Source organism: Gavia stellata, chromosome 9, assembly GCF_030936135.1.
Source record: "Gavia stellata isolate bGavSte3 chromosome 9, bGavSte3.hap2, whole genome shotgun sequence".
NCBI classification, from domain to species: domain Eukaryota; kingdom Metazoa; phylum Chordata; class Aves; order Gaviiformes; family Gaviidae; genus Gavia; species Gavia stellata.
This window is the reverse complement of record NC_082602.1, coordinates 31,486,696-31,511,111: the sequence shown is the minus strand read 5'-3', so window position 1 is coordinate 31,511,111 and position 24,416 is coordinate 31,486,696. Positions and strand designations below refer to the sequence as shown.

Sequence of the window (24,416 nt, the reverse complement as noted above, 5' to 3'; positions counted from 1 at the left end):
AACAGTGACATTTCCTGCATTGCTGGGAACTGGATGGCTCAGGGGATTAATAATATCCATTAATAGAAGGGGACACAGCTCCAACTTGCATGAGGGAGGAGATGGATGTAGCAACTAATGGGGATCCCTACTGCTAGGTTAACCCTCCTGGCAAATCTGCATCTGTATTATTAATGAAACCTTCAACTGCATTAATCATCCTGTGGACTACTGTGGTATTCCCAGTAGTGAATAAATGGAGGATGAATGAGCTGAACTGGTTTTGATATTTTGATGTATCATGCCTCTAGCACAAAGAAAGTCATATGGAGGAAAAGAAACCATGGAGTATGACACTGTCAATTCACAAGACTGAGCTTATTTCTAGGCTGGGGATTTTTAGCTTTGGGTGGTAAGCTAAAGAATCAGCAAAAAAGGTAATGTGCGATTCTTGCATGCAGCCCATTGATTAAAGAGGCTCAGTCCTATTTGAGGAGAGCATTTCTAGTAGTAACAAAAAATGTGTCAGTCTGTAGGTCACTACCCCGTGGCTGCTGTGAAGGGTTCCTGTGAGTGACAACCTTTGTAGTGTGGACACCCATCCTCCACGGAGCTATCTGAGCTGATGGGCTCAGTCTGTTTTCTGGGGAGCTAACAGATGTTACTCCAGCAGTAAACTAGAGTGAAAGGATCAGTCATATTCTGTTACTTGAGCTTATGACTGAGAGAATATAAAAAACCTGAAACCTTCTGTGACCAGTCCCTATTTTGATGACAAACTCAGTAATCCCCTGTTTAAACATGAAATGTTTAACCTTTCCAGATAAAGATGACAGTTTCATAGGTTTTAAAAATGATAATGGTCAGTAGTTTCCTTACTAATTTGTAATACTTGGAGTGAGGAGAAGGGTTGGTTCATGGCAGTAGTATTTGCACACTAGAGTACTTATCAAGCTGCTTCACATCTTTAAAGCCTGATAAACTGTGTGCAGACTTGGAAAATAAAAAACCCAAACATTTTGCACTTCTAAATTTTTTTTTTAAATGTTTTTTTCTGGACAAAGTTTGGCAAAGGCCAATATAAATATTATATCTCTTCACCCATCCTAGCTCAATTTAAGTCAATAACCTGATGTCTAAATTAAATTAACAGATTTCTTGTTTCAATATTGATTTGGTAGAGAAATATAATTGTCTTAAAACATTATGAATACAAAAAAATATAGCTTTCTCAAAAAAAGCATCAGAGCATTTCATGACTATCTTTAATTCTCTGACTAGAAGTCTAAAATTGAAGTACTAAGAATTAATTTCAGTAATAGAAGAGCACACAAGCTCCAACCAGTCACTAGCCAAGAATATGCTAGTTACCTGTTCAAGCTATGAACAACAACCATTGCTGTTCAATCTATGTAAAAAATGGGTTAAAAAAAAATGCTGTCTAGTGAAGTGGCTTGACAGGGATTGTTAGGGCTGTGATTTTATATGTTGTTTATTTCAGGAAGTAACAACTTGTAGTGTTTCAACTTAGCAAGTTCTATTTGCTTATCAAAACAAGAATAGGAAAAAACTTATCCCGACTCATGAAGCCAGTCTAACTAGCAATGGTGAAAAGGTAAACATCTATTTTATAATTTTCCCTACTTCTTTTCAGATAAAATACAAGAAAGATCTTTCCAAGATGAAAGGTGCAGCTCACTTTCACTCCCTAACGGCTGAAAACAACTTAGTCCTTAAACAAGCCCAAAGTGTTAACAAGCTTGTCAGTGAGGTAAGGGGTTGAATCGATCTGTCAACAAGTTTGAGAGCAGCTCATACAAACATTTGTGTCTGATGGGTAAGGACTACAAATATAAAAATCTGTTGTTCTTATTGCCCCATATGTAACAAAAATGATCTGTGTGTAGCACAGTAACTAGAGGGAATGGTGCAAGAACAGACCTTCAGGTGCTGTTATCTGGCACTTCCAATGATCTGTATGAAAGTATGGGAAATTAATCCCAGAAGAGTAATTCTAATTCTGGCCACGTAAGGAATAGAAATCTAAAAAAAAACCCCTGAATTGTGCTGTTAATATACTGTGAAGTTATAATCATAAATGCTTTAGGATGACTTGGTTGTGTACCTTAGAGTGTTTCAAAGAAGGTTCTACAGATAATTAAAAAATAACACCAACAGAGCCAAAATTTGTACCATTCTATTAATGCAGGTTTTTGTTTTCTTCCATTATGTGAAAGACTGTGAGTTACTGATAATGCATTCTTCTTCCACTTGGCAAGGGAAGATTGCTAGGGAATTCTCAGTAGATTCTGAATTATTAATTTATTTATAGTGTCATATCAGCTATAAAGCTATTAATAAATGTGAGTTTCTAGAGCTTCCCATGGCAGTTTAAAAACATATACTCTTGAGATGTCAAAGTGTAAAAGCTTCAATAATGAAAAACCCCTGGAAGTAGGACTGGAAGGGGCCTCCTGGGCCAATGATTCCTGGCTCCTGCTGTTTCAGCACATTATCATGTAATCCTCTTCTTCTAATTTCTAGCCTACATTTATTCCTGTCCACTTTATTACTATGTGCCAATATTGCCTTTTAGTTTAAAAAGTTCTTCTCCCTGCATGATTAGCTTTCTCAGATGTTTACAAATGGATATAATTTTCTTCTCTCTGCCTTTGTTTTCCTAGACTAAGCAAGCCAAATTCTCATCTCTCACAGTCTTTCACTGCAGCTGTTACAGGCCGAGTGCATGTTCCTTAAACAGGAATGACTGTAAGAGTACATAAGTTCTTGATGAGGTCTTGCTGAAACCTGGTACATAGCACGCGCACTTTCCGGTGCCTGCTCAAAAGTCTCTTGCTCCTGCTTTGGACTGCATTTGCCTTTTTCATGGCTGTGTTACTTTGGCATCTTGCCGTCTTTTTGTGGTCAGCCTACATACGAACAGTTTTCTCCTTCTTAGCCTTTCCAGGTGATGAGCTGTTATAGCTGAAATTTTTATGACTACTCCCTACGTATATTAACCTCTACATTGCTTAACTTAGTCCCGTTTCTATTACCCCCTTTAATATCAACTGCAGCATTCCTACTTCAGAGAAAAGGTACTTAATGAAAATATTAAACCAGTTCTGTATTTAAACTTACTCTGAAGAATTCTGCCAGTAAGCTTCCCCCTGTTCAATCCATCCTGTTGAAAAACACCCATTGCTTTTTCTGCTTTAATTTTCTCCACACTCACCTTAAAATTCCTTCATAGATACTTGTTTTGTTAATAATTTTCTTCATGGCACTGTCTCATACACTTTGCTGAGGTCCAAATGGATGAAATTGATTGCATTTCTTTTGCCTCTGAAACGAGAACTGAGTATATCAAAATCATCTTTATACTAATTTTCATCATATGCCATCTGATGAAAGCCATGTATCAAAATCTCTGAACAGTGGGTCTGGCTAATAAAAAACATGTGAAGGAACTTGACAGAGCAGTTTAAGGTTTTACCATAGCTTTCCCTTGTGCATTTTTGTCACTAAGGTGGAGTATAAGAAGGATCTTGAAAACAACAGAGGCTACAGCATGAATTACTGTGATACTCCACAATTCAAGAATGTGAGCAAGATGTCAAAATACACCAGTGATGTAAGTTTTCAGTACCTCATGTGTGGCTTGCTTAACTTGGTAGCTGCTGGCATCACAAGTCATCCGTGTGTGTGTTTCAGATAAGCGTGTGCTGGGAATTTGATTATAACTGATTTTAACCCATGTCTGTACAGCACCTATCCTAGTCTGTCCTGATGGATAACTGGGGCTTATTTTATATAGGATTATAAAAAGAACAATTATGATATATGGAAGAGAAGTTACTTACAATGGACTGCTAATCTAGACAAGTAGCTGTCAGTTGTTACTGCTATGTATCATAATTATTACTTATTTCATTGTGTATATCCATTTCCTGACTGGCAGAAGATACTTTACCAGAGTTAATATCAGAGAGAAACATGTTTACTGTGTGAAAGTAATCAATATTAATAATTACACTGCTTCTATCTCATGATACTGAAGTATAATTTTGCTTTATACTGCTTGCTACCATTCTCTGAAATCCAGGAAAAGTAAAACTTTTGCCATACAGATGAGATGGTAGAGTGGTTAATTTATCTTGTTGAATTTCCTACTTTGGGCTTGGTGAAAGCTGTACTAAAACAGTCCAGTTTTGGTAGATGATTATCTGTTTGTTTGTTAATGTACAAATATTGCTTCCCTGTAACTTTGTTCTAATATTTATTTCTAATGAAATAATGTGCAGCAATAGAATGCGGAGGCATCTCCTTTATGTGGCATCCACGTGATCTGAAGAATATGTAAATGACATCTTGTAAAACAGGAAACTCGCAGAGGGTTTTAGTTTTTCTTTTTTAAAGTGCCAAGGTGGTTGTGTACTCATAAGTTTCTGTAGTGGTGCGACACTAGTAGACCACAGCTGTAATAATTTGTCTTACTGCTGTAACATAAGGAAACTCATAGAAAAACTAAATATATGTTCTCAGAGTATTTTTGCTTTTTTTGTACAGCTAAAATACAAAGAAACCTACCAGAACCAGATGAAAGGTCATTATGTAGGTATCGGCATGGACAAGCGAATGCTACATGCCATGAAAGTTGGCAGCTTGGCAAGCAATGTAAGTCTTTTTTAATCACACTTCTATGGTTGTTGCTTTCTTGTCTTGAAATTTTTCCAGAATTAAATTGATAGAAAACTTTAGATCATATTGTACTGGGGATCTGAAAGATATTTTGAGAAGACGGGAAATTCTGGAAACCCTTTTGTACTGATTTATAGCTCCCTGTGTGGAAGAAGTTAAAATAAGAAAATTCAGTGATCTGGCAACATATTGAGCTCCTTCAGTTTTCTTTGACATCAGTAGGATGCTGAAGGTTGCTTGCTACCACCCCCAGGGTCAGACCTTTGCTGAAAAAACAGTCTTTAATGAAGATTTCTGGATTCCAATTTAATTTACTGGGTTAGTCAAGAAGCTATTTCACTACATACCATTCCTTCAAGTACATTATTTACAAGTGTGTAAGAAGCTTGAGAACTAAGCAGAAAGATAAAAGAGATGTGTCATAGGTGGAAGTTAAGTTAATGCTCCCACTGTTGGCATTGGATTAATTGAGGAGCTGAAAAAGAATCAATTAGTGGTTAAACTATGCAAATAATTTCATTTTCTTTGTCACTCATGACATTGAACTTACTTTGTTTCCTGCATTTAATATTAATATTATTGTTTCTCCTTTCCTCTTCACTGATAATTATTCAAACAAATGACAGCTTAAAAAAAAAAATGACTTTTTTTTTGTTCTCCCTGTATTTCAGATAGCCTATAAATCTGATTACAAACATGATGGTGTTGACTACAATTACCCAGCTACTCTCACTCCTTCATATCAGACAACAAGGAAGTTGGTCCCTTTGAAAGATGTAAATAATTTTATGGGTTTTTTTTTCTATGACTTGCATGGCTCATCATCTCTCTGTAGGAGAAATTGTGATAGATTGCATGTGTCAAATGATGATTTAATCATGGAGCAAACAGCTAGTGATAACAAAGTTAAAGCAAAAAAGTGCAGGGAGTTAAGAGGGCTCAGAGGAGTAGAAAGTGCTGCCACCTCCTGTCATTGGCTTCAGTTCAGCACAGATTGTACAGTGATGTGGAATGAATGAGTTCTGCCCCATCCCTAGTCTGTGTTGCAAAATGTCTCACCCTCCTGGGCAGCTTCAACAGCAGCATCAAGCACTGAAAGGACAGGGAGACTTAAACAGGCTTCTCATCCTTTGTGAATTCCTTGAAGATAGGTGTTCACCTTTGAAAGTGGTCACATAACCTTCCTTATGCCTCTGGTCTGTGCGAGAGAGGTTCCCTCTGTGCTTGGGGTTGAGTTACTGATGGAACAATGTGAAGAAATTTGTGTACTGCTGTGGTTATATGTGTTCTACAGGTAAATGGAGGACGTTAGACTGTAGAGGATACCATACTTTCACCTCTCACAAGCATTAAAGGCTTGATTGATCTCATCTACCATTGGGAACTTAACCTCTGCCTTGGTTAGGAGCACAGTCACCAGGCGTTACTTAACAGAATCAACAGGAAAAGAGCAGCACCTCCTTAGGGCATTTCTGACTACCTAAGATGTATATAACCTGTTTTTCCATTGAAATTGCAAGAAACCAGGGGCAAGATGCCTTAGAGAGGCCATTAACATTATATGAGATTTATCTGGGCCTAAATACCTCTTCCAAGAAAAAGATGGTGACATGAAGAGGTAGAATTGAGAACCCTGATGTTTTTGAGGAAGTACATGATATACTTCAACTGTAAGATGCACTATTGCCTCTTAAGCAGTAATTTCAGCTTTGTTTTTGAAAAAGCTTTAAAAAAGCAGTTCACTATTTGATTGCTTATTGTGTGAGACAGTTGTATTCTTAAAGAGTTCAAAGTAAGCATGAATTCATGTCCAAAATGTACAAAGTAGTTCTACCCACTCTAAACATTTCAGCACTACCTGTGGCTCTACAATTCATAGTCAGCATCTGGTTTTAAAGCACGTAAATCAATTGGCCACAGAGACTCAGTTGCAGTACTCATGATCATCATCCAGTAGTTCGAAACAGTCTCAGGGTCATCTGGTCACTGATAACCAACATGCTTACTTTGAACTCTTTAAGAATACAACTCTCACACACTAAGCAATCACAAGTAGCAATAAATACACAGTTTCAGTTAAAAAGAAATCATCCCTTTCTCTGGACGTAAAATTCTCTCTGTCTCTGTAAAGAAGTAAATGAACTGTTTTAAGTACCTTGATCACTTTGGACCTGTGAGATAATTCAGGCCTTTTTTCCTAGTTTTTGTCATTATGGCAGAAAGAACGAAGTTTACATGAGATAAGAAGTTTACCTGAGATAAGAATGTTCTCATTAAAATGGTTTCAGTAACTCAAGGTCTCTAGAAATATCCTCCACTTTATTGGAAAAAAATTTTCTTAAGAAACTAGTTTTAAGCAATGTGATTTGCAATGTTTGCAAAGTCGTGATTAACTACAGTGAATATTGATTAAGGCCTACAGAGAATAATAATTGTGTCCTGCAGTGTAGCACTGAGTCCTTTGGCAGCAACATGTTTGAAAGAAAGCTTCTCCACGATTTTTTATCTTGCATAATTTGGGGATTTAAGTTATTTATTTTATAGCTTATTATTCCTGCTACCATGTTAATATTTTTAGAATTTAGTGGGCTCTAATCCTATCAATTGCTGACATTAAAATGATTATTTCTAGTACCATAAATATGTATTTTTCTTCTCTAATCGTCCACACAAAACTCTTACCACACAGGGAAATTCCGTGGTTAATTATTACATTAAAACTCAGTAAAAACAAAATGTAAGAGAGTTCATTTGCTCTGCACAGCATTACAGTGGGCAGACCTCTTAATAGACAGTTACAATGTTCCTTTATAGAGACAGTCTGATAAAGATAAAAATAGTCTGAGTGATGGTTAAGGATATCAGTTTGATAGGAATGCTTTGGGAACCAGCTGAAACTGCATCTTTTTAAGAATTTGTGGTTTTGAGGAGAAGGGGTGAAGTTCATTTTCAAAGTGGAATAAAAACTGTGACTTCAGACTAGGAAATTTTCAGACCCTTAACTCAGATCTCATCCAAGAGATCCTGGCGTTTTTTCTCATCTCTGTTTATTATGGTTTAAATAATGATTTATCAAGAGTATTAGCTAACGAAACTTTGTCTACACAATCTCTCATTTTCCAGTTTGAACATTTCTTCCTTTATTAAATCTTTTTTTAATTTTATTTTAAATTAGGTTAACTACAGGCAAAGCATAGACAAGCTGAAGTACAGCTCTGTTGCCAGCACTCCACAAATCGCTCAAGCCAAAATAAATGCACAGCAGCTCAGTGATGTAAGTTTTGTCATCATTAGCCATCTTTGTTTATCAGAATTATGAGATAATTTCATTGCATAGCATTTGTTGCACTTAACTGTTTTTATTGTTTTAACCAGTAGATTTAATATTTTCCTCTATTTTTAAGATTTGTATTAGTATGCTTTTTTAGGGATTTACCTTCTGTGTATTTATTAATGCATGGGTTTTTTAATCAGATATTTTCGACTTTTAAACAATGAGTAACTATTCTGTTTATAGAATAATTATTCTACTTCCTAGTACTGAGGTAAAAGTTATGATTGCCTTATTGCCCTCATATTTATGTCAGCCATACCTATGTGTCTCTATAACATACGGCACTAATAGCCTGAAATTCAACAGCAGTCAATCAGTGTAACGGTCATATTTTTTAGTGCGTTAAAAATAACTGAGTTTGTTGTTGACTTTTTCAATATATGGCAGTTGAACTACCGAGCCCAGTACGAGAAGACAAAAGCAAATTACACTCTACCTCAGGATGTACCTCAGCTAGTCAAGGCAAAAGCCAATGCTGAGTTATACAGTGAGGTAAGCCAAGCAATGTGGAAATATTAGTATTCATGCTGCCATTAATAGACAGAAATGAATGTAGAGATGATGACACTGTTTCTGGAAGTATTTAGCGTTTATCATTGGTCTTTACTAAACAGCATGAGATATGGTAACCAGAATAGATAGGGATACAGTCTCAAGTACAGTGAAACTGCTAGACTTTTTTTTCAAGACCTTTTCAGATGACTTGAATTTGTTTAGTAAATCAATGTTCACTTCACAAGATGAACTGCTTCTGAAGTGGTATTTGTTGAAAGAATCAACATTTGCACAACTCAAAACTCACTGAAGTAAACAGAAAGAAACACAGTGACTTCAGTGAACTTGGATCAAGCCCATTGTTGCTGCCATTCATAATTCATGACAATATATTGTGATTTACTTAGAGACCTGGGTGTTCAAATCAAGCACTTGCAGGAAAAGTTTAATTTTTATTTAATTTTTAAAGTATTTTTCAGGCCTCCATTTTTGTAGATAGTTTTGGAGGGAAAAAAGCCCAACAGGATAAATATACACAAAACCAGAAAAAAACTCCAGACTTACTACTGGTGTGACTGTTATTTTTTAGCAAGTTTCATAATTTTTCATGGTTTTGAGTGGGCATTACTGCAAGTTTTTCCTGGGATATTCATATGTTGTGTTCTTCCCCTAAGTTTTATTTGAGTTGCATTGGTGGAGTGTTGTGGAGCAACACTCTTTGTGACTGTAATGTGTTGGGATGCATGCTCATTGTTAGATACTGGTAAAATATAACCATACAAAAAGCCAAATCCAGAAATCAGGGCTTCCTGGATACTTCATTAGGTGCATGCCTAGTATGCATGAAGGCATACTTGATCCTGCTCTAACGGAATTTCAAGTGGAACCTTGAAAAAGAGCTTAAACATCTAGTACTTTAACTTCCATTAACTTTCAGAAGTTAAGCATGCGATTCTCATGGATTTCATCTACATTTGTGATATAGTGTGGCTCATGAGTGTGCTTTTGAAGCAAATCTCCTGATCATAAGGGTTGCTTCACTGAGCTTTGCTTCAAGTTGTGGGGTGGTCTGAGAGCACATGAGTTCGGTTCCTTTTGAATGGAGCCAAACTGAAAGATGCTTTCCAGCAGCTCACACAAAGAACTGCGGCTACAAATAGGCATTCAGTGCATGGGATCTGACTAGCTCTAGTTTGGCAGGGGGACAAGAAAAATCCTGAAATGAGTAGTGTGATGTCTGATTCTGAGCACCAGCTGTTCCGCCCTTTAGATCAGCTCCTATTGACCTACAGTATTTGCGTACATATACATAACCACAGGCGCTTTTGAAAAACCTTCCCTCCCCAACACCTGTCTAAAATTGAGAGCTATTGGTGCATGTTCTGGGATTTTATTCCAAGAATAAAATTCTTGACTCAATCCTGGCCAATTAATTAGCTCAAAATGATAATGAACTGTGACTTAAGAAGGTTCCAGTTTGTGGGCTGAGCATATTTATACTTCTGTTTTGCTCTTAGTAATTTTAATGTTCATTTGAGGATCTTGTGTGTTTATGTGTTAGTGACACGTTGCTGTCTTGTCTTTCTCAGATTAAGTACAAAGAAGGCTGGGAGAAGAGTAAGGGCCGGGGCTTTGAAATGAAACTTGATTCTCTGCCTTTACTTGCTGCCAAAGCTTCAAGGGATCTTGCCAGTGATGTATGTGATATTTAATTACCTAGGAATTCTTCTTTATGTAAGCTGCTATAGCACAGGGAAATAAAGCTTAGCTCGCTTCATCTGGATTTTTAAGTAAGTCCTGCATTTGGCTGTTCATATTTCTCAATGGCTGATGAACAGTTGGAAACTTTCTCAGACTCTGCTATGAAATTTCACTATCTGAAAATTATTTTATTAAATACAAGTGTACAGAAGGAAGCAAAATTTGCAAAATTACTATGGGAGGATTGAGCCATTGTTAAATTCAGTGGTTTTAAATGTTTCTAGCTTCAAAAATGCTCTTATCATCCACTGCAAAGAGAATGCATATTTGTTTAGTCTGCTTCTTTAACGTAAACACATGTATATAAAAAATTTTCCAAACGAACTCTTTTTAAACAACTTATCTCATGATACTTAACCTGTGGAGAGGCAGAAAAGGAGGAAACTTTTCCTGCAGCTGGGAAGTGTTCAGCAATGATTGTGATTCCAAAATCCCACCTCATTAAAAAGATCAAATCTTGAATTCCTTGCTTGGTTTTTACGTGACTGATTTCTTATCTTCTGCTTTAAGAACCTGATAATTTAGCTAATCAGAAGACTTTAAGTTTATAAGCATATCCACCTGAGAGGAGTGAGCCTTAAAGAATGAGGTTAAAGACAACATAAATGAAACCAACCTCGACCTTTGAGAAAATCTGGGAAATCTGAAGTGGCAAAGTGAGAATCAGACTAAGCCCTTGTAAATTTTGACCATCCAAATCGCCAGTGAAAACTATACTGCTTATCATCTCTTGGGTAATGGGAAACGTTCTTTGACTTAAACTACTTTCTTCACAGATTAAATATAAAGAAGAATATGAAAAAACTAAAGGAAAAGCAATTGGAACCAAAGATTCAAGACTTTTGCACTCTCTGCAGGTGGCCAAGATGAGTAGTGAGGTAAATTGTTTATTTCTTTTACTCAAAAGGTGTTTTTCATAATTATTAATCTTTCGGCAACAATATGCGATCTACCACTGTTACTGCTTTCACTAGAAATTCTTGGAAGCGTTTAACAAAAACTGGTTTTCTTCCTCAGTCTGTTAATCTGCAATGATTGCACAGCATTTTTGTTCTCATAGGGAATTTTGGGATGATGGTATCCTTATTTTGGGGCTTGAAAATAACATCCTGTTAAAACCCCAATATAAACACTTCTGCGTAAAACTTTCAAGCAGATAAAAGTATGTTCAAAAGATGTACTGTCATAGAGAAGATGTCTCTAGAGTCTGCAAAATTCATCCTTCCATCTGTTTTGTTCATCCCTCATAGGAAGTGATTTCTACGTGTGGTTTTTTGCCTAATCTGCATAAGGACCCAAACAAGAGTGGAGATGTAAGATCGTTTTGGCTTTGCAACACACTGATACAGACAACTTATTTTCATTCCTTCTATTTCTAGATTGCCTACAAAAAAGATTTTGAGGAGAGTAAGACCCATTTCCATCTGCCTATGGATATGATAAACCTGAGACATGCTAAGAAGGCCCAGGCGCTTGCTAGTGACCTAGATTATAGAAAGAGACTCCATGAATACACAGTGGTTCCTGAAGATATGAAGACCAAATGGGCAAAGAAGGCCTATGGTCTTCAGAGTGATGTAAGATGATACATACTCAGCTTAACTGTTACAAGCAGTATGAGTGTTTATAGACTCTTTCAGTTTGACATTATTTCTCATTTCATATGGATGCTGTTTGATTTGCACTATGACTTTTTAAGATGTCTTCAAAATGTCTTTGAAACTGGAAAGTGTGCACATGTTCACATGCAAACATTGTACCTGTGTTTCCCATGCCAATAAATGTCATTTTTCTCTGCAGCTTCAATATAGGGCAGATCTGATGTGGATGAAAGGAGCTGGATGTATCACAGAAGGAAGTCTTAATATACAACAAGCCAAAAAGGCAGGAGATTTGGTCAGTGAGGTAAGCAAAGGGGTCAGGCTTTTGTCTGATGCTTATTCAAAGGCTTCTGCACACTTATTCAACTACATTATGTGGAATAGGTAAGGAATTCCTAATACAGAAAATCTGAGAAATGGAGGAACTGATGGACATTGTTTAGATATTATACAGTTTAGGAAATCCTGGGTTAGAGGTTAAAAATATGTGTTCCAATCATACGATTATTGATTTCTGTCAAGCTTGTGAAGCAGAAGTTCCTATAACTGTGCTTCCACCTCTTTTCATTCACCTGCCCATTTTGCAGAGTAGCATTGAAAGGAATCAGAAATTTCTATGGTACATGCTACATGAAGTGCATAGAGTTTTAAGGAACAATGCTGAATTAGATATTTGTTAGCCATGTTTGGAAATTGCCTTGCTCTTCGCCAAATAAGGGCTGTGAGTTTACTGGCAACTTCAGCTTGTGCTGTTTTTCATTGCTTTCCCGTGGTTAATTCATGGTTTCACACTGCCATTAACCTTATGGAAGTACACTTCCTCAGCTGCTTAGCTATGCTTGAGTTGTCTCACTAGTGCTAGGAAAACTAGAGGACAGATAGAGGAATAAATTAGGGGAAGTTTGACGAGAAGGATAAAATCCCACTTAGTGCTGGAGGAAGGAAAACAAGCCAGCTAGTTACTGGAAATCACACTCTCTGATACCTTGGGTCTCTGACATCCTCTCACTGCTCCAGCAAGGGGAAAAAATACATCTTAGAAACAAAAGAGAAGCTATTCTCAGATCCAGTGTCTTACTAGAGATAGACTGACATCTGTTGCTGTGGTATGCTGTAGTAATATTCACTTCCGCAAACTTTTAATCCATAATAATCTGCCTTTTCATTCCAGTGCTGTGTAAGGCCAAGAGATGGCTGACAGTCACTTCAACTGGAGACTGGTGGATATTATTTTAGAGATCTCTGTTACCGTACAGAGCCTGGCATTTTGTCATTTCTTTGCAGAATGTCACTATATTGTGTTCCATACAATGTGACAAAACATGCTGTTTTGTCTCCCTCCCTTCCAGGTTCCTAAAATAAAGTGAGGAGCACCTCTTTGAAGTGCTGCACGCTTGTTTAACTTCTGTTTTGTGTTCCCCTAGCAGAGACAAAGTGTAAACTGATCTGTTCACCCATCAGTTCAAACTGAAGGATTTCTCTCCTGAAATGCTAGATAATGAAAAAATGCATTTACACCCTTCCTAGGTGGAATGCCCCACTTCATGGTTGAACTGTTAGAATAAGAATTGGACTAAAGTATACAAGAAGTGTTTGAACTGTTGAATAAGAATTGGACTAAAGTATACAAGAAGTGTTTGCTTGGTCTCCCCTATCATACTGTGGTCTTGAAATAGGGTGCTGTGTTTCCTTGTACTGTCTTTTGGCTCTATAAGTCATGTACTTTTTGAAAGAACTACGTTTTTTGGGGAAGGTAAATATTGTAGAAACTTCTGTGTAACCTGTTTTAATTTCATGTAGAAAAAATACAGACAGAAGGCTGATGCTCTGAAGTTCACCAGTGTGGCTGACAGTTCTCAGATCAAGCATGCCAAGAAAAGCCAGGAACTGCAAAGTGATGTGAGTCCTTGACAGAATTTGTCTCTTTGCAAGTAGCTTACTCATAATATGGTCATTCCTGAGATATGTACATTGAGATAGATGGTGGTGGAAGAGAACCTAGTCATGAAACCTTTCAATATATGAAATTTCTTGAGATTTATTTCTAAGGGGTTTTATTTGTTTATTTGATGAATTCTCTCATTGAATTCTCTGAACTAGAACAACAACAACAAAAATCAAACCCCAATGGGAATGGAAATATGCAAGTGAGGCTTCTCATAAATTACATCAAAGGCCAGAGAGAGACAGAGAGAGGGGGATGCCTCTGCAAGACAGTCTTGACGACAAACCTGTGGGTGGTGCAGGCTGGATTCAAGTATGGCTGAAATGTGTTCATGAAAGGATACCTGAGTATTCCTGAAACATTAATGTCATCTGCACGAAAATTGGTTATCCATGCAGTAGTAAAAGTGAGGAAGCAAGCTGGAGGGAAAACACAGTATTCCCAGCTGATTCTCAGGCAGTGCGTCAAAGCAAGGTAGACATTAGCACAAACACTGATATACATCCACCCGAGGTTCTGTGTTTCTCTCCACTGAGGGTCCTGTCAGACTACTTAAAGCTATATCAGCCTTACTAGACCACCTGTTCTTCAGCTGTTGCCATTAAGGTACTTTTAGTAACATGATAAAATAGGCATATTTTCCCAAACTGTGTGCCTTCAGAATGCTCCCTATTCTTCCTTGGGGCTGGGTGACCCTGGCAGATGGTATTTCAGAACTCCTTGGCAGGACTTAGCTGACAGCAACTCACTTTTAAGTTTCCAAAAGAAGGGGAACCTGTTGTTAAAATTGCTGACCAACTAATTTTGAAACAGCAGTGACTTGCTAAGGTTTTTTTTATTACTACTTTTAATATGTTGTGCCTTGAACTGAAGATAATGTCAGCTTCTCAGTTGTTACGTGAATGAAGCATTATTGCTTCTTGGTTGATCTTTTTCAGCAGCTACCATGTTTCCTTTTTTTGCCTCTTTGCATCAGTAAAAACCTGACACTTACTTGGATGAGTGTTGCGTGTCTCAGAGATGACACCAGATTGAATCAGAGAACGCTGGTCTCCTGATTCCTGTTACTTATCTCCCACGTACTGGACAATGCTGCCTTTCTGTATGTGTATTGCAGTCAGAATAGTAACCATGGATTTATAGCTTTATAGTAGGGACTTTTTTTTTCCTGAGATGTAAGAAATGTAACACTTTGTGAAATGGGACATCTTTTCATAGCTTTTCAAGAGCTCCTCCAACAGCTTTATGGGCTTCTGAAACAGAGCAGTTCACTTCTCTGTTGATGTTGCCCTGGGACATAAAATGGAGATGATTGCTACTTGGATCATAAAAGGTCCTTGATATTTTCATTTAAAGTTGGAATTTTAGTCCTCACTGGACTATTATGCCAGCAATCACATTTAAGTCACAAATTTTCTCTGCAGATTCAATTGCTTTGTTTTCTTCATTTCATGCCTAACATTCACTACTTCTGTGTCCTATTAAAAACTTTCATTCCACCTAAAAAGTAGCTGCAGTTCAATATTGGATGAAATATATTCTTGCATACATTTTATACTGAGTATGAATTAATGTCAGCTTTATAGCCAGTTAAGTAGCTAACTTTAGGAAAGAAAATTAAAGTATCCTGACATGTATGTTGTTTTACTGTTTCCCTGAAATGTAACCATGAGTAATTTGGTCAACCTGACTCTGTTGGTCAGCTTTTAAATTCAGATTTGGCAACAAAAGTCATGATGCTAAGGACTAACTCACCAAATAAAATAACCCTAACAAATCCTTGAATATTTGGGGTGTTTTAATCAGAATTCCTTCAACATTAAACACGGACTACTGCTTGTTAACCATGCTTTGCTTTTTGTGGACAGGTTGCCTACAGGTCAGGAAAAGAGCAGTTTCTTCATCAGTACACCATCAGCAAAGATGATCCTGTATTCACACTGGCCAAAGCAAATGCTGCCAATATCAGTGAGGTACTGTGTGAGGCAGAGGTTTGGATTTCCTCACTCCTGTGAATAGTTACAGCTCCTGCTGAAATGTTTGTTCTGTAGATAAAAGTTAGGTTCTTTCTCTGAGAAGGTCCACATATTTTAAATGTAAAAACTTTATATCTAAATTTAATTACTTGCTCTTAATTAAATACTAGTCACATCTGCTGTCCTGAAGACGAGTGACTTTTAGAGTTTGAAGCTGTATATTTTCAACATGCTTACAGATGAGTGGCACATGGACAGTTTCACTGGAACCAGTGAGATAATGGGGATACAGTATCCACAGTTCCAGTATGTAAGCGAAGACACCAGGATCTGATCCTTAGACATATGGTTGCTGGGCATGGAGTGTACACTGGTCTGGTGTTACTTGAGAGCTTTCACTGTGACTATAAAACAAATAGAATATATTGTTAGTAATAAAAAGACTGTATTATTGTCATCTTTTTAGAAACTGTACAAGAGTAGCTGGGAGAAACAGAAGGAAAAAGGATTTGTGCTTCGTCTGGATGCTTTGTCATTCTTGACAGCTAAGGCAAAGAGGGATCTGGCAAGTGATGTGAGTATGGACTCCATCAGCCTTCTTTATTCTTAGAACAGCTGACAGCCCAGGTTGCTACCAAAGTGTTGGGGATGTGTCACATATGTCTCAGTGCCCTGAGCCACCCTCACTCGATTCATGCTATGGAGCAATGGAGGAGTTGTCTGGGTGATTGGCATTCCATAATTAGTCAGAAAGTTTGCTCTGAGCAATTCAGAGTTTTTCCCCACATGCTGACTGTGTTTTCATGTTCTCATTTTGACCAGAGGGTGAATTTTAGAACTCAAAATGAAGTGGAAATCTCCTGTGAAACATCGTAACTTAAGACACCTATGCCTGGCCAGAAAATTCCAGTTCTCTTTTGCAAACAGACTTCTTGCTTGTATCGAGGACCAAGCATGTCACAACACTGATAGACCATTGCTTTACTACTAGCGGAGCTGTCAGTTTGGCAGCTTAGATCATTTACTCATGGTCTATTTTTTTCTTCACAGATTAAATATAAAGAAGGTTATGAGAAGATGAAGGGTAAGTTGATTGGAGTAAAAGCTGTGGAGGAAGATTCGCAGATGGCTCACTCCCTTCAAATGTCAAAGTTGCAGAGTGATCTGGAGTACAAGAAGGCATTTGAGGACACAAAGAATCAGTTCCAGGTCTCTATGGATATGGTTAACCTTGTCCATGCCAAAAAGGCTCAGAATTTGGCCACAGATAGAGGATACAAGACAGCTCCCCATCACTACACAGCCCTGCCTACTGACATGAAAGTGGCATGGGCCAAGTGGGCCTATGGATTGCAAAGTGATGTAAGTCCAGAGCTTAAGGTATTTCAGTACTCTTTCATTCAACCCCTTCAGACACTCAGGGCTGAGTTTCTTCGTATGTTTATGCTTTTAAAGCCATGACATATTTATGCACCTAATTTTTAAACTATTAAACTATTAAATAGTTAATATTAAAAGAGTAAATATTAACCACTTATTTGCTCAAGAGATACATTTAAGGTGTGTAGTATTTTTGAGGGGAGTTATAATCCTGTTTATGAGCATGACTTCTTCAAAGCCTACTTCAAATGTTAATAAAACACTAGGATTCATATATGATGTACAATTATTTTTTATACCTAATGTGCAGGGAGGTTAAATAATTTATGGTGATAAAATTGGTGATAAAATTCCATATGGAGACCACATGCTCAACTATAACCATCAGATGAACTGTCTGATACTGTAAATGGTTACTGTAAGTCAGACTTCCCATTCTGAGGTTTTAAGTCAGAACTTTTAAAGGAGACTAAGATATGTGTACAGGTCTTGGTGAGGTATAGGTGCTGAAACACTTCTGGCTTCTTTGAGAAACCCAGCTTATAAGCTTTTGGAATTCAGTAGACTGTTGGTAGGAGAGATTTTGTGAGGAAAGCGAGAAGTACTTCTGTACTCTTCATCCTTAAAGACACATGGAAAAACCAAAACAAAATGCTTTCCCTCCAGTATAACAAAAGGACAGGGGCTGGGAAATGCTAAGTATCGTTTTCTTATCATTGCAAATCATTAATGATCTTTTAAACAGTGCACTATGTACAACAAACCTAAAGTTTTTGCCATGTTAGAGTAAAAATTACAAATGACAGTAAGGTATAGACCACTTCTAAAAATTACCTTGCAAAGCATATTGCACAAGTGCTGGTGAGTCCTGATAGTTCTATTTCATTCTGTAATTTTTTTGCTTTCTTTGCAACTGTGCAACAGTGAATAAAACAAAAGCAGGCACTGATTTGACTTGGTTGTTGTTCCTGATATGTCTGAATCCTTTAATGGCATTTTCAGTGTATGAGCACCAACATTAGGACTTTTTTCTTTTCTTTGTCAGAACCGATACAGAGCAGATTTGAACTGGATGAAAGGAGCTGGATGGATAGCCACTGGGTCATTAAATGTGGAGCAGGCTAAGAAGGCAGGAGAACTCATTAGTGAGGTGAGATTTTATGACAGCATGTAACTGAATTTGCTGCATAATGTGTGCAAAATGTCTGTATAAAATTAAAATAATTTCCACTCAAAGGGGAAAGAAAAAGGCATACCACATGAAAGCCCTCAAAACCAGGGATAGGACTGGTAATTAGAGGGAAACCAGATACCAAACACACACCAGTAGGAGTCCATATAGCCTTTGCAAAAACAAAGTCGGTGACAAATGATATTATGAATAATAATGGCAATCAAACAGTGCTCAATTGCTACCCACTAGCCTACCTTTTTAATGAAGCAAAACAGGAGAGATGATGAAAAGATGCAGTCATTGGACCCAGAACCTTGTTCTGTAACAAATACATATTTCTTCTTGCTCTTTTTTCATATATAGTCACGTTAGCTATTGAAATTCACATAGATATCTCTGTCTGTAGCTATCTATAGGACCAAGTAGTTTTCATCCTTATTTCTCCCTATAACCAATATCACTTAAAGGAAAAGGCGAACTCTAGAATCCTTTGTGCCAGTCCCATGAAGCCTTCAAAGAAGGTTGTGGTGGAAATGGTTAGAAGGTTCATAGTGTTCTGTTTCTGTTATTTCAGAGGGAGGCCTACTGGCCAAATCTGCTGCAGTAGGAGACTGAATCCTGTGATTTTTTAGGTAACCACTGGTGATGCAGGAATCATCTGTCCATTCACTCAATGAGAATAGCAGCATATCACTGGTGTAGCATCTCAGAAAAATGTGGTCATCCTTTCATGTCTGCCTGATTTCTAACACTATTTTTTTTGTATGTAATCATCTACAGTGAAGAAGGATGGGTTTTTTAGACACAGTAAACTAGATCCTCAGCTAGTATAAAGCAAGGTAGCTATATAAAAGCTAGTACAGCAATGCCAGCTGGAATAGTAACTGTGAATTTCTATAGGTATACCATTTTGATGTTATAGTAGTGAAAACTGCCATGCAGAAATTTGACCTGCTAGGTTGTTCATCTTAACCTTTTTGTGAGTACTAAATAATCTTAGGTGGCTATGAGCCTCCTCCCTTCTCATATGCATACAGTGACTAGCCCTTGTAATACTGCTAAAAAGCAATTGCCAGAATATAATTTCTAGGAATTTTATGTAGACATGTTCTGGTCAACCCTTATTTGTCTCTACAGCTATTCAGGACAAAGCGTAAACCACTTTTGTCTCCAGTTAAACTTAGTAAGATTGCTCATTTTTAAGGGATTTCTTTCTGAAACTAAAACACTGCTCATAAGCTTGTAATACCTTAAAAGAGTTGATGTGTTTTACATCAGTGTTTTGAGTCCCCAAAGAATCAAGATGTTGCCTCAAATAAACTTCTGTGGATCACAGCTCAATTTAAAGGAGAATGATATGTCTTTAGTCTCGAACGCTGAGATATAAACAATTTCCAGAAGAGCCATGAACATGCTTGTTGACTTGGGAGTTCATCACAGGCATTGGGAAACCTTAGTAGACACTATTTGAAGAAGAGTTAAGAGTATTGATGGGTATAGGACAACTCATGCAGGAAGGGAAGCTTTTATTGACCTGGCCATGTGGAAAAAGTGTCATTTTGCTATCAAACAGGCTTCATCTTAATTATGTGTATATAACAAGATCTCTGAGAAGCTACTATGGGTCCTTTCAAGCAAGCAGAATTAATATTATCTAGAAGATATATGATAACAATTAGGCACAATGTTAATGGCTGCACAGATTTGCTACAGGTGTTAGGAGGAAACCTAAACCCTGAAACAATCAGTTCAATGGTTGCCATTATTAACACACTACAATTGTATAGAATTTCTTGCTTAAAGAAACTATAAATAAAAAATATAATCAGTCATACTGTTTTTGAAGTAATCTGAAAAAGATTTTAAAATCCTGAGTACTGGAGTATTTAGGTAGTCAGAATCTGATTTTGAAATGTTTTCCTTGTATTTAGGGAGAAATACTTTAATGTTAATCGGCAAAAGGTTATTGTTAAATTGAAACAAATATTAATCTGAAAGTACCTAGGACATAAAGATGAGGAAAGAGGAATAATAATTATGTTCACAAATTCACTCTAATCTCCAGCAACCTATGATTTTTCTCTTTCAAATAGCATGAAAGAGCAGCACAAAATTCACAGCTTTGATCTTTTTCTGCTCAACAGAAGAAGTACCGTCAGCATCCATATGCTTTGAAGTTTACCAGTATTAAAGACACTCCTGAGATGATCCAGGCTAGAATTAGTTATAACCAGGCTGTGGATGTAAGTTATAATGTATATACATTATGATTATAAGAGTGGTATCCTCTTTGAACGACCTGATTGAAGCACTGGCTTTCTCTCTCTTTCTTTCTCTGAGATTATCCTTGGGAATCATGAAACTTCTGTGTTCTGGTGTGGTGCATCTCATGAAAAACATGTTTCTAACTTGGAATGAGAAATCATAGAGATCCCACTGAAGTGAATGGGAGTTTTGCGTAAAAAGGGCTTTCTGTCCAATTTTTTTTCAGAAGTAAAATTTAGGACTAAGACTGACCTCTGACCTTTAGAGACTTTTGACCTTTTGAGATTCCTTGAGGAAGAACACATTTGGGGTTCTTTCCCCTTTTCAAACAGATCTTTCAAATTTCAGTTTCTGCATATTCTTTGGAAACAAAATGTAAGGCAGCATGACAAGGAAGCAAAAATAAATTCTTTCAAGCTGTCATCCTGCTGAGAGAGAAATCCAGGAAGGGAAACCTTAAAGGGAAGAATTGAGGCTGTTTGGTGTTTAAACATGTTTATTTTTAATAGAAGAGCGATTTAAAAATATTGTCGACTTAACTGGGATAATACAGAAGTGAATAATAAGCAAAAGTCACTCAAAAAAGACAAGTTTCAAACATGAGAGGATGTTTTATTGTGAAAATAGATATTTATAAAGTGAAGAAGAAGATGAAAGACTTTATGTAAAACACATGCTATTGTAATACTTATAGTGTCTATGCCTTTGGTTTAATTAATAAGATCCAAAAGGCTTACATCTCAGGCAGGATAAATATAAGTCATTTTGTTCCACTGAGCCACAGTCAAAATCAGTCTGCTGCTCTATTTCTTCACACATGGATTTCTCATTGATTTTCCTCTTACGGAGCTGCAAGACAAGTGGGCCTACTTGCTAAAGAAAGTGGCAGCAGGGTGAAATGGAGAGGTTCATTCTAACCTAGAGGGTCTCAAACTATCACACAGAAATAACAGCTTGGGAAAGGCAAGTTGGGTAGTCAAGACATGAGTCACATCTAAGGCCAAAAAAATGGTGGCTATCTGTACTCATCTGAAAATTATGGTGTTAATGTAAGAGGAAACTAAACTAGGAAAGAAAATTAACGTGAAAGAGGTGAAGTCTGCATAGCCATTATAGGGGAAGTTCCAGTTAACTGCATAGAACTTCTCTTATCTGTCTGCAGACATCCGAAAGTTAGCTAGTCCTGGGCAAACCCTATATTCTTCCTCCAACGATTGATATGACTAGCCCACACAGACACCTGTTTTACAATGGGATCAGTCACCTTCTGAGGTTTTTTTAATCTCTTGCCATTGACTGTTGAGTACCCCCTTGCAACTAGCTCTGGAAATAAATTTGGAGTAATTACACAGATAATTGCCATCATATTTATCTGCTAAAAATGAACAACTTTGGAAAGATGTGTTTGGCGAACTTCAACTCCCCAGATTTCTGTGGAATTTCAAAGTGTTGGTGGTAGACTTGTGGCTGCACATCCGTAATAAATGCTGTTTATTTTCCCTCTCTTTAGTCACATATGTTGGAAGTCTTATCAAATTAATATTCAAATATCTGCTTTTCCATACACATTGATTTATACACTCAAAACTTCAAGGAGTTCCTCTCTAGCATACTCTAGCTGATAGGTGTATCAGACTCCCAAAGCTTTTTGAATACATTTTGGCTGATACAACTGCCTGAATTTATTAATACTGCTGTCACTTTTCTGTAGTCTTTGCTTTCCATAAACCTATTTGTTAATGTTTTTGTCTGAACTAGTGATTGAATGTGTAGTGAGTACTCGCTACTGAAATTCATCTCTGTTTGCAGAGGCTGTACAAGGAGCATGGAGAGAGTGTAAAGCATCAGTATACACCGACAACAGATCTTCCTGAAATCCTTCAGGCCAAATTAAATGCTATGAATATCAGTGAGGTATAAATCTGACCTTTAATATTTTAAAGGAAAGTTTAAAAGTTAATAGTGCTTTGCTGTTTGTCCTACACAGGAAATCATACTAAATTTCTTTCTTTTCCCCAGTATATGATCATTCTATGGTGTAAAAGTTTCTGAAGTAATATGAGAAATCAAATTTCTTATCAAACTTCTCCTAAGTGAGAAAGATTAAGAATGAACAGACAAATACATTTTTATAATGGACATTTGTCATGTGATTATTCCTATTGTGTATTGATAGTTTCGTTTATGTTAGCCCTTTCTGTTAGAATAGAATGAAACTAATGTGGTAACATTGCTAGTATAGTAATAATGCTGGAGTGTCAACCCTCTGAACAGCAACTCTGCTTTATTCCTGTTCCATATTTCCTAGATTCGCTATAAGGAGTCCTGGAGAAAGATGAAAGATGGTGGCTATCAACTGAAACTAGATGCCATTCCCTTCCGGGCAGCAAAGGCTTCGGGTGAAATCATAAGTGATGTATGTGAACTTACTGCTGATATTGTCCAGTGGGATATGTCAGTCACTCCAGACTGTTTCTGCTCTGCTGAGTGACTCTTGATGGAAACAGCATGTCCAGCCAACTCTGCATCTGAGAGACATCTGGCCTTGGTCTAGTTAGTTGTGCTTTTGGAGGTGCAGACACAATGAAGTGTTATTGGTAACTAAGCAAAGGAAGGTTTGCTAAAGCAAACACCCATTACCAAAGTTGACCAACTTACCTGCTGTAGTGACTGGGCAATCATGGGGATTGCTCAGGAGCTGTCAGCCACCGTTAGCTAGGCAAGCTTTGGAAGAGAGAGCTTATTAAGGAAGTTCTGCCCTTCAGGGTTTGTCTTGTGTGTCCTTTACATGTTGTAGAGATACACAGTTTAAGTGTAGGAGACTAGTTTTTCTGACTTTGCTAGAGACCTGATGGAGAGAGGCTTTGTAGAGGTTGATTCTGAGCACCTGCACCAAGTTCTTGTCTTCCACCACCTGTGTAATAACAGATAACTAACCCAAGCTATTTGTAAGTGTTCGTTGGTGTATTTTTTTGTGTTTTTCTCTAAATAAGGTAAAATATGAAAATGTTTGCACAGGTGACGTCTTCCTATCATCCACTAAAGGTTCATTCAGATTTATTATCATATTGAGTATGGCCAGAATTTATTGTCCATAGCTCTTTTTCTGTAATATGAAAACCCTTTATTCAGGTTTTAACAATCTGACTAATACTTACTTCTCTTCACCTTTATTCACATTTCTGTTCTTAATTCCTTTTTAGCACAAATATAAGGAGGCATTTCAGAAAATGAAAGGACAGATGGTTGGCTCATGTGGCCTGGATGGTGATATTCATATTGCTCATTCCATCCATGCAGCATCACTACAGAGTGATGTAAGTACAAGAAAGAAGATGTGGGCATTTTGGAATTGGTTTCCTAACTACCAGTAGTTCCTCATGGAAGATGCATTTAGCTGTGGACTAGCTGTGGAATAACTCGCTATGTAAAACTCAGGGCTTTATCTCCCACTTTCCAGATATTGTGATATAATCATCATATTCTTACCATTTTTTTACATTATTTCCAGTAACATTAATTTGACAGTAAAAGAAGACTGTGCATTCTTGCACAATCCCCTGCTGCATACCACTGTTGCCTAGCATAGAATATTTTACTCTGTAAAAGTATCACTCAGAGGCAGGTCTAACTGAGACTTAGTAGTGGTCTTTGTATGGAAGTAAATTAAATTTGGTAGAGATACAAAGTTATTCAGTGATGATTTTCAATTTACTGTTTTCCTGAAAAACTGAATGATGAAAGAGTTTATGGAATTTCAAGTTGAACTTTTTTGGTTGCAGAATGGTTCCCACTTGGTCTTGGG

At 37.2% G+C, this 24,416-nt stretch overlaps 1 protein-coding gene across 5 annotated transcripts in view; it reads left to right on the top strand.

Moving 5' to 3' along the window:
* NRAP (nebulin related anchoring protein) overlaps positions 1-24,416 on the top strand; it is a 51,358-nt gene that overhangs the window by 12,303 nt on the left and 14,639 nt on the right. For 2 of the 5 annotated variants that reach the window (XM_009809861.2, XM_059821408.1), the window contains exons 11-29: positions 1,634-1,750; positions 3,509-3,613; positions 4,549-4,656; positions 5,352-5,456; positions 7,856-7,954; positions 8,402-8,506; positions 10,099-10,206; positions 11,047-11,148; positions 11,650-11,847; positions 12,071-12,175; positions 13,672-13,770; positions 15,685-15,789; positions 16,259-16,366; positions 16,843-17,154; positions 18,218-18,322; positions 20,491-20,589; positions 22,421-22,525; positions 22,920-23,027; positions 23,815-23,928. In XM_009809861.2, the coding sequence (XP_009808163.2) occupies positions 1,634-1,750; positions 3,509-3,613; positions 4,549-4,656; positions 5,352-5,456; positions 7,856-7,954; positions 8,402-8,506; positions 10,099-10,206; positions 11,047-11,148; positions 11,650-11,847; positions 12,071-12,175; positions 13,672-13,770; positions 15,685-15,789; positions 16,259-16,366; positions 16,843-17,154; positions 18,218-18,322; positions 20,491-20,589; positions 22,421-22,525; positions 22,920-23,027; positions 23,815-23,928 (2,307 nt within the window). The remainder of the gene's footprint in view (positions 1-1,633; positions 1,751-3,508; positions 3,614-4,548; positions 4,657-5,351; positions 5,457-7,855; positions 7,955-8,401; positions 8,507-10,098; positions 10,207-11,046; positions 11,149-11,649; positions 11,848-12,070; positions 12,176-13,671; positions 13,771-15,684; positions 15,790-16,258; positions 16,367-16,842; positions 17,155-18,217; positions 18,323-20,490; positions 20,590-22,420; positions 22,526-22,919; positions 23,028-23,814; positions 23,929-24,416) is intronic. The other 3 variants (XM_059821409.1, XM_059821410.1, XM_059821411.1) reach the window with 2 other exon arrangements.